Source organism: Arvicanthis niloticus, chromosome 8, assembly GCF_011762505.2.
Source record: "Arvicanthis niloticus isolate mArvNil1 chromosome 8, mArvNil1.pat.X, whole genome shotgun sequence".
Lineage (NCBI taxonomy): Eukaryota > Metazoa > Chordata > Mammalia > Rodentia > Muridae > Arvicanthis > Arvicanthis niloticus.
Window position 1 is genome coordinate 6,013,153 of NC_047665.1, and position 10,637 is coordinate 6,023,789.

At 49.7% G+C, this 10,637-nt stretch overlaps 1 protein-coding gene across 3 annotated transcripts in view; it reads left to right on the plus strand.

Moving 5' to 3' along the window:
• Positions 1-10,637, plus strand: part of Klhl3 (kelch like family member 3) — a 125,802-nt gene that overhangs the window by 69,493 nt on the left and 45,672 nt on the right. For all 3 annotated transcript variants that reach the window (XM_076938919.1, XM_034510461.2, XM_076938920.1), the window contains one exon: positions 3,091-3,200. In XM_076938919.1, coding sequence (XP_076795034.1) covers positions 3,091-3,200 — 110 coding nt within the window. The remainder of the gene's footprint in view (positions 1-3,090; positions 3,201-10,637) is intronic.

A 10,637-nucleotide genomic window follows, 5' to 3' on the forward strand; every position in this document is an offset into this window, starting at 1 on the left:
GTTACAGATGGTTGTGCTTTGCTGTGTGGATGTGCTGGGAGCTGAACCTGGGTCCTTTGCAAGGGCAGAGTTCTTAGCCACTGAGCCATTGCTGCACACCCATTAATCCCATTGTTTCTTATGTGTTGCTCACAGAAAGGAAACCCTGGGACAGATGCTGAGGCTAATGTCTCAGACCGAATAGAGAAACACTGTGCTCCCCACCTGCAACCTCTTCTGCTTCCCAGCCCTTCTTCTTCCTGCTGTCTCTTCCCTCTCTCCCATCCCTTCCCTCTCTATTGTAAACTCACATTTACCCCCTTCCTCCCCATTATTTAAGCCCTCAAGGGGCACAGCATCATGTAGGCTCCGTGCCTCTTAGAAGAAAGTTTCCACACAAGACGTGGCGCCGTTGCCGTGGGCATGGATCCCTTCCCCAGGTTTCTCTAGCCTCCTTTCTTTGCTACTAGAAGTCCGTGTTTCGTTCTTTGCTTTGTCTGCAGAAGTCCGCCGCTTGCTCATCAAGACAACCCAGCTTCATCTGGGGCATACACATCCTCACTGTGCTCACCAGTCTCCTGAGACTCGGCTTCCAGCCATTATATGCACAAGTGTTTGTCTTTTCAAAGTCCATGTCTCAGCCCCCTCAGGCTCAGGGGTGGGGTGACAACCTCTTCTCTCTCACCCTCTACACACACACCTCCCCCAACCACCACCCCCGGGGTCCCTGGATACCTAGGATACCTAGGTTGGATGAGAACCTAGGCTCTCACTCCCCTTAGTGGCCCTCCCAGTAGACACCACAGTGTGGGTGACCTTCAAGGAGGGAGTTTCAGTGGGCGTCTCCTTCGGGGATAAGGAGCAGTCCACTGTCGCAGGAAGGGACCCAGGCTGAAGTCACACACTGTTCCATAGGGCAGAGTTGGGCAGGAGGCAGGAGGCTGTTCTCTGCCTTCATTACCTCCAGGGTTTCAGGGTTGTTTGCCAAGCCATGAGGAACACACAGTGTGGCACTTCCCAGGTGCTTTGCCCCATTTTCCACGAAGAGTCATGTTTTTCCTGAGGGCACAGATGTCTGCGTCTTTACCTCCTGCTTTCTCCACACTTTTCTGTTTCCCTTTTGCCACGTTTGGGCCAACCAAAGCTAGACACGGGCAGGCCAGAGGCCGTGCTGGTCTGCAAGACTCTCCTGGGACCTAGAAGCCAAAGGCTCAGAGAGGCAAAGTCTGAAAGGTTGACTCCCTCTTCTTCATGACAGTCGAGACTCCGACTTGCAGGTTTGCCCTGTTTGGGGGAGGTGATCTCAATACAGTCATCAGGCTGACTAGGATTGCCTTTTATGGGGGGAGGAGGGGAGAAAAATGTTTACAACTCCATTATCCAAGAATAAAATATTAACACATGGGTAGTCCAGACGAAGGTAGGAGTTTGTACAGGAACTCACTGCATCAGAAAAATTTCAATCTAAAATTAAAAATAAGTTCTGTAAGAAATGGTTTAGAAGGGCCGTTGTGCCAATAGCTTGAGGGTTAGAGTTAACTCTTAAATAATGTTGTTAAGAGCGCACTCTTCCCACAGAGGACCTGGGGTGGGCTGTCAGCACCCACATGGCAGCTTACAACTGCCTGCAAATCCAGTTCCAGGGATCTGCTGCCCTCTTCTGACCTTTATGGCCTCCTGCATGCATGTAGTGTACTTATATACAATCAGGCACACATACCACACACACATACACACCACACACACACACACACACACACACACACACACACACACACACCATACACACACACCACACACACACCATACACACACATACACACACACCACACACACACACACACACACACACACACACACTCAATTTCTAAAAGTAGTGGTTTGAATAAGTTTTTTCCCCAATTTTGTTTAGAAGGTAGTGAAGGTGGGAATGATTTAATATGTTCTAATTTTTTTGGCATCAGGTAGTTTTACTAGATCTGGTATTTCAGTAGCCTCCTAGGGCTGAAGGACTCTGTCATTTGAGAGATCAGCCAGATGGGGCAGGGCGTTTCCATTGGGAAGAGAGGAGTGCATCCCATTAGAGACGCTACTAAGCAAGGGGGCAGCAGGACGAGGGGTTGGTGAGAGAGGGGTTGGTGAGAGAGGGGTTGGTGAGAAAGGCGAAGTGGGGCAAGATCTAGGGACAGGAGGAGGGTCTTGTGAGAAACTGGGCTTCCTACTCTGAGAAATGCCATCTGGGTGAATTTACATGGAAAAAGCCGGCAAAACACTTCCAGGTCCACCCTCGTCATGAAACCCACAGAAACGATGATGCTGGCCGGAGGATACAAGTCATGAATGGCAAAATCAGGCTACACCTAGGCCCTTCTTCCATAGTGGGTGGCAGCTCAGTGAACACTACACTCTGGACGATGGCCCAGGAAGACATCAGGGCTGTCACTGTCTCTTGGGTTTCCCTCCTGTGGACCTCAGGCCTGCGACTTCTGTCTTCCTTTAACTGTTCCCAGGTTTTCCTCCTTCCCAGGCTGGCCGCTAGGGTCAGTGCCCTGGGTTCACACAGCCAACCTGTTGTCACTTGGATGGATGGATGGAAACTAAGCTGAACTTCCCTGTCAAACAGGGACTCACTAATAGGCTTGGTTTGGGGCAGAAAGAGCGATGCCACCTTCTGACTTCCTAATGTTGAATAACTCCAGGGACTTTCTGTCACATGGCTATTCTGAACCACTTCTGTGTGGCTGAGCTGCAGGGGCACCGTGCTTGTTCCTGGGCAGCAAATGGCCTCAATTATGTAGGCAGGTCCCGGTGAGGCTTTACTGCAATGCCTGGATCGGTCTCACAGAGCGCGGACCAAATATAAACCCAGATTTCTCTGCTCCACTTTTATCTCCGTCAGTGTTCAGGACAAGATAACACAGGGCGACACATGCCTTCACTTGGGGATTAAAAGTCTATCTCCCCCACAGCCAGGATGCCTGTCTTTCTCTCCTTTGGCCTCCAGCTCCTCCTCGTACTTCCAGCTTTCTCCTCAGCCTCTGCCCCTGAAGGTTGCCCGTGCTCACTTGTGGAGGCCTAACCTTGTTGTCTTACCTTCTTGTCTTGGAGCAGAGCAGCACTTCCCAGAGGTGATGCTGGGGGAAGAGTTTCTGAGCTTAAGTCTGGACCAGGTGTGCAGCTTAATATCCAGCGACAAGCTGACTGTCTCCTCAGAAGAGAAGGTACTGTGTAGCCCCCTGGGAAAACAAGAACCTTACTTAAACAATCAAACAAACAAAAAGCCCTTTAAACTGAAAAAAAAAAAAATGGGAGGCCTGTTATATTCTGAGTCCTTTAAAGAGACAACAGGGATGGTGAAGCTGTTTCTAATGGCTGGGCACTCATCCTGCCACGCCCTACATGAAGTCCTTGTGTAGCCTTCAGCCCTGGGCCCAGGCCTTGCCGCTTTCCCCGTGTTACAGAAGAGAAGCCGGTGCCAGATTCTCCCTGTGACAGGGAGGATTTCTTTGCTCCAGGATCCGGAGTCTAGGGCAGTAAAAATTACATGAGCCGCCATAGGTATTGTTCAGCAGGGGCCACACGTCAACTCTAGTTTATGCAAATTAGTTGTGCAATCTTGGGTAGGGGACTTTTGACCTTCCCAGGAGGATGGTGGCTTCCACCTTGCCCACGGGGAGGCTGAGGGGTGGCATGGAAGGAATCCTGTGCTGTATAAAATGTCTGGCAGAGTTCCTGGTGGGGAGTCAGCATCAGCCAAGGTTACTGTCATCTTGTACATGGGGTTAGCTGCTCCTCCCTGCATCCAGGACACTCACCACATCCTCCTGTATGTCACGCTCTGAGATAGCTCTACTTCCCACAATGCAGTGCTGAGCTGCTCAGTGCTGGGAAACACACTTTGGGTATTTTCTTCATCCCTAGAGCATATCAGGGTTTTTTTTTTTTTTTTTTCACTCCCCAAATCCTTTTTGTCCACTCAGTATTGAAGTGTCAGATCCTTTCCTGAGGAAACATTCAGGAAAAATCCACACGAAAGATTTTATATGCAGATGGCTCCTGTGTCTGGAGGACAGGGTGAAACAAGTCGCTGTTTTCCTGGGAAAGTTCGCTTGGGAAGATAAGCAGTCGTGTTTAGAACTGCAGGTCCTGGGCTCCCAGGCCATCTGTCAGGTGACTGACTGCACAGCAATGCAGACTCTGTGCTGGGCTCACGGACACCTCTGCTGCCATTGGTACCATAGAAACACACCTTCCAGAGAGAGCGGTGTGTCCAGCTAGGCCGCAGGCTCCTTCCAGCTGTATCCCCAGAAGCGGGGAGGACCCCCGTGCTTATGGCTAAGCCTGTTTATTATCCTGTCTGGACTTTTGCTGCCAGATTGACAGAACTAAAAGATATGAACTGTGGTGGATGGTTTTATATCAATCTGGCGCAAGCTAGAGTTATCCAAAAAGAGGGAACCTCTCTAAGGAAAGGTCTCCATAAGAACTGCCTGTAGGGCATTTCTCATTTATAAAACTTTTTTATCAATTCTTTGTGAATTTCATTCACATCATGCACCTCCATCCCACTCATCTCCCTGTCTCTTCATATCCACCCTTACAGCCTCCCCCACAAAAGAAAGCCACCCCAAAACAAACCCACCTCATTGTGGAAGCTGTAGTGTGTCACAGCGTGTCCCACGGTGTGACCCTTTTGCCCACACATCTTTGCTTGCAAATGTTCATTGCAATGAGTCATTGGTCTGGTTGGAGGCTTCTGGCTTCTGCTGCTCTATTGCTGTCAGATCCTCAGCGGGACGCCTCTCAGATCCCCTGCTGTTGACCTGTGCCGTGGACATCCTGCAGTTTGGATCTGTAGGACCGGCCTCTTCACATGCTCCAGCACTTTATAGATGGGGATGAATGTTGGGGTGAGCCAGCTTGAAGTGCAGCTCATTTTCTTCATTAGTGATTGATGAGATTGTGGGCGGGGCCATCCCAGGGCTGGTGGTCCCGGGTTCTGTAATAAAGCAGGCTGAGCAAGCCATGAGCAGCAAGCCAGTAAGCGGCCCCCCTCCATGGCCTCTGTGTCAGCTCCTGCCTCCAGGTTCCTGCCCTGCTTGAGTTTCTGCCTTTCCTTCCCTCAGTGGACTGTAACCCAGGGTATGTTAGCCTTTATTTTCTTAAACCCTTTCCTTCCCAGATTTCTTTTGGGGCACATCTTTCTGGAACCTATGCCTATGTACCCTGCTCAGAAAGCACTGTACATCTGTGTCTTCTCTGCCAGGATGCGAGGTTGGGGGTGCAGGGGCATCCTTGCTTCCTGAACACCACAGGGATGGGCATTCAGGCAAACTTGGCCCCAGTCTCTGTTCTTTGACCCTGAGAACTCACCCTACATATAAAATAAGAATCCCAAGAGCACCTCCCTCTGAGAGTTGGCGTGAGGAATAGAAGGGAGAGAGAAAAACCTAGCGCTCAGTAGCTCTCATCTCAAAGAGAAGAAGGTCAGTTTATTCTGGAGCCAGACATGAGCAGCCATGGCCCAGGAACACCAATCCAGGTCGCCCAGTGCTACCGTGTTCTAACAGGGATACACACACACACACACACACACACACACACACACACGGGGGCGGGGGGAGGGGAGAGAACAAGAAAGTCTTAAGTCAGCACACTTTTCAAATGCACAGGTGAAAATGTCAGCTCAGCCAGGTAGGCTGCAGCAGAGCGGGACAATGTTTGCTGTAGGCCTCAGATGCTGGCTGGCATTGTTAGCCTTTGGGATGGTAGAGACTAAAGGTCTGTTTCTATATTCCAGAAGAATTTACCCAAGAGTTGTAGGTTAGATTACACACAGAGGTGGGCACAGAGGGACTAAAATCTGTTCATTTAAAGATCTGTTTATTTAGTGTGCATGGGTGTTTTGTTGTGTGTCTATGCACCACACATAGGCAATGCTCATGGTGGCCAGAGAGGGCAGCAGAACCACGGGAACCACCGTTAGAGATGGCGGTGAGCCACCCCATGGGTGCTACAAAGGGAACCACGGTCCTCAGGAAGAGCAGCCAGTGCTTTTAGCTGCTGAGTCATCTCTCCAGCTTCTGTGAATGGCATTTGAGAGGTCAAGAGAGCCCAGGATGATCTGTCTCTGCATCTGCAACATTTCAGTCTTCCCTTTTGCTCCTCTCCCAGTCAGTGAGATTGGTGATGTTCAGAGGTTCTGTTCAGGGCAGTGGCTTTTCAGGCAGTTCAGTTAACGCCAGGGGAATAACAGTCCTGTGTTCTGAGGTACCATTGCTAATGATAATGCCGCCAGTCTCCACAAGGTGGCGATAACGTGAGCGGATATTCTTATGAGCTGAGGTGGCTGAATGGTTAAGGTGATGGGCTGCTAGACCACGCTCTTAAGTAAACGGCATCTCTCCCAAGGCAGGGAAATGTAAACCTATGTAGGGCAGCTCATGACTTCATGCACTTCGGGAATGCATGCTCTTTTAAATAAAGTAGGGCTCAGAGTGCATACCCATATGTTAACACTGATGGAATTCTGCACGTGAACCTTCAGAATTAGGGGGACACCTTTCCTAAACTGACTCATGATGGTTGATGCTGACTGTCTACTTGGGTAGATTAAGAAACACCTAGGGTGTTAGTGAGCTCCACTCTAGGGCATGCCTGTGAGGGCTTTTCCCGGGAGGATGAAATGAGAGGGGAGGACCCACCCTGGCTGTGGGTGGCATTGTCCTCTTGGGCTGGGCCACAGGCTGAATAAAAAAAGGGGTAGAAGACTCTGTCTGAGTGCCTGCAATCATCACTCTCTGCTTCCTGGTCCATTGAGCTGTGAGCCAGCAGCTGTACCCTCAAACTGTGCACCATGGGGAGCTGTACCCTCAAACTGTGCACCATGGGGAGCTGTACCCTCAAACTGTGCACCATGGGGAGCTGTACCCTCAAACTGTGCACCATGGGGAGCTGTACCCTCAAACTGTGCGCCAGAATGAATCTTTGCCCCGCAAGTAGCTTCTTGTCAGATATTTTCTTGCACAAATGAAGAAAGTAGTTAAGAGAGTTTCTGTGCTGCAGTAGAGCTCGGCTGAGCAGGAGGTGCTCAGGTCTCAGCACTGTCAGCATGGGGACGTGCAAGAGTTTACAGCTTCAGGGAGCATGCCCTAGAGTGCTGTGTGCTGACCCAGCCTGCCCCTCTCTTTGGGTTTGGGAAACCAGAGCTATGACAAAAAAGTAGGCAATAAAAAGGTAGGCAATAAAACTGTCAGGGGGCCAAAGTGCTGTGACAGGAACCAGGCTGTAAGATGCTCTTGGTTTATTCTGGCAAAGAATCTGGCTGCTTTTTGCCTGTGTCCTGAGCAAGAGTGAGATTAAGTTCACAAGGAATGGACTAAGCTGTGGGGAGGAGGCAATTCCAGGACAGCAAAACATTCAGGCTGTGGCATAGCTACTGCTCACTGCTTTTAGTCAGATTTACAATGTGTGTGTGTGTGTGTGTGTGTGTGTAGTGTGTGTGTATGTGGGTGGGGGAGCAAAAGTATGTGTAAAAGTGTGTAGCTTGGCAAGGTAAGGAATATGGGCACAAGTACACATGCAGACGGCACAGACAAAGCAACTGCGGGCCCAGCAGCTCTAAGTGTTGAAAAGACCAGTGTAACTTAGGACATGCCTCCCACACCTTGTCATTGGGACAGGAGGAAATCCCCTTAAGAGAAACACTTTATCCATCGGAAGCTCTAGGGTATAATAATGAAAATGCATTTAAAAAAGAATTATCAGAAAGAGAATGCCTGAACCAAGACAACCCCCGATCGATCAAGTAGGACTACCTGAAGAGGCATTTCCTGGGTCCAGCAACAAAGTCACATGGATGATAACTATTGTCCAAGGGCCTGTTGTCCAGGGCCAGGCGACATCATGAGCAGGCAGCAGACTTCACCATCATTCACAAGGTACTGATATTAGAGGCTGATCTAAGATGTCAAAGTAAGGAATGTTCCAGAAAGCTACCAAGTCCAGCCAACCTGTAGCAGGATCAGATCCCCTAGCATGGAGCTCCTGAGCAGACCGTGTATGAAGCCGAGGTCAAGTCCAAGTTGCAATGGGGATCCCAGGATTGGAGATGCCAGAAAAGCAGGGCATTCACTGAAGGAAGTTGCAGGTACCTGGTGGAGCTGACCCTGGAGAGAGGTCATGATTGTAGCAGGCAACAGTGTTGTAAGGCAGAGGCTACTCATGTCTGAGCCCGGATGCCAGAGGAAACTGAAGTGTTTGTCTTTTCCCTGCTGTGACTTGCTTTTGCTCTGATTCCAGCCTCCTCTTCCTCTTTTTCCTCCCTCCCTTCCTCCCCCTCTCTCTCCTCTCCCTCCCCCCTCTCTCCCCTCCCCTTCCCTTCCCCCCCTCCCCAACAGGGTTTATCTGTATAGCCCTGTCTGTCCTGGAACTTGCTTTGTAGACCAGGCTGGCCCCAGACTCACAGAGATTCCCAGCTTCTTTGCTAGCCTCCTGTTCCTCTCCCTTGGGATGGGATTGTTTACTATGTGACTTCATATATAGGACGCCATGAGACCTTAGGGACCAGGATGGGAAGCTGTGGTTTAACGTAATATGCTTGGGTGTTGGGTCAACAAGGTAGATAGGTGATGGTAAATTTGGGTTGCTGACGTGAGAAACACATGGTCCAGGGGCATTAGGGAGGCATCTGGGTGTGTCTGGGAGGGTTTTTCCCAGGGAGGGTTAACCAGGTCGGGGAAGACATGCCCTGAATACGCATGGCATCATCCCAGTGGGCTAGGGTTTCAGGCAGAATAAAAAGGGAAGAAGGAAACCACTGAATACCAGCATTTCTTCCTCTCTGCTTCTGGTCCACAGAGATGAGCAGGGAGCCTCATGCTCCTGCCACAAAAACTCCAAGCTGCTCCTCCTTCTCTACCTTCCCTGCCATGAGAGATAAACTCTCAAACCATGAGCCAGTTAAATCATTCCCCCACTAAGCCATTTCTTATCAGGGAGCCGGTCACAGTGACCTGTAAAGTTACTAACACAAACATCATCTCTGCCTTCAGTTGCTTTAGTACGTTTAAGATGGAGGCTTAGCAAAACGTAGGGTTTGAGGACCAGAGAGATGGCTCAGTGGTTAAGAGCACTGGCTGTTTTCTCTGAGGACCACGGTTTGGTTCCCAGTATCCACATGGTGATGGTTCACAACCATCTGTAACTCCAGTTCCAAGGAGTCTGATGTCTTCTGGCCTCTGCAGGCACCAGGCACACACATGGTACACAGATGTGCACTCAGGTAAACACCAGGTGAACACCAGGTAAACACCCATGTAACATGGATATTTTTAAAAAAATAGTAGGGTTTGGGTACATTTTCTCATTAACTAAACTCATATCATAGCTTACCCTTCCCTCTCCTCTCCTCCTCTCCCTCCCCTTCCCTCCCCTCCCCTCCCCTCCCCCTTCCCTTCGAGATATAATCTCAAACCATGAGCTTTCCCTCCCTCTCCCCTCCCCTCCCCTCCCCTTCCCTTCAGACAAGGTCTCCCTGTGTGGCCCTTGCTGGCCCAGAGCAAATCAGTCTGGCCTCTAACTCAGAGATCTACATGTATATCTGCATACCATGTGCATGCAGTGCCCCTGGCAGCCTGAAGTGGGCACCAGATCCCCTGAAACTGGAGTTACAGATGGTCGTGAGCTGTCACATGGGTGCTTAGAAACCAGCTCAGGTCTTAAGTAAGAGAAGCAAGTGCTCTTAACCATTGAGCCATCTCTCCAGGCCCCAAGCCATAGTTTTAGTTTTCTTAGTACATCAAATATTGCTAGCAGCTAAAAAACTAGTGTTGGCCATCTGGATGTTAGTCCTTTGTGCTTTGAAAATCATGCCCCAGGTTTTAAGATTCCTGCTTCCTGTAATTACACAGGAAGTGATAAGTGACTGCTGGCACACAGGGCAGCTTTCCCTTTTTGTTTCATTGTTTTGTTTTAATTTTAAATGTATTTGAAGTAATCTTAGGGATCTTAAGTCGAAATTCAACTGCATTTAGTACTAACAGCTGTAATCATTTCAGGTGGGTTCATAATCACACAACCTGGGTTTACCTAAATCCACATTTAACAGTTGTGTTAGCTATCCTTCAGACTTAACTTTCTTTTGCCTGTAGCTCACAGCTTTCTTTCGAGTGTATTATAAGGTACAGCCAGGTTTCAGACATCAGAGTAAAAAAAAAAAAAAAATAACCTGCCCTTTATGAAGTCAAGGAGGCGTGGAGCTATACTGTGAACGGTCAGTGTGCTCGGCGGTGGCTGGGTCCAGACAGCTTGCTTCTTCTGAGCCAGAAAGCTGCTAACATAAGCAACTTATCTCCTGCCAGAATGTATCTACCCTGTGGTCAGAGGTGCTGCCTGTCTTCTACAGTGAGATGAGGCTCAGGGGAGACCATGGGAAATATTTGCTGAGTAAGTGGATGGAGAGCCCGTCCTTGGCTCAGCGTTTTCATCTGTATAAGCGGGCAATGGTGTAGGATTCACCCCGTAGGGCTGTTCTAGGAGGGAATGAAATGTGCGTGAATTTGCCTAGAACACAGGACAGACTGTTGACAGGAAGGCTCCATCAGTGCTGTGGTTAGGTATCCGTTTGGCCACTGGAAGCGTTAGTGGCCGACTCAGGC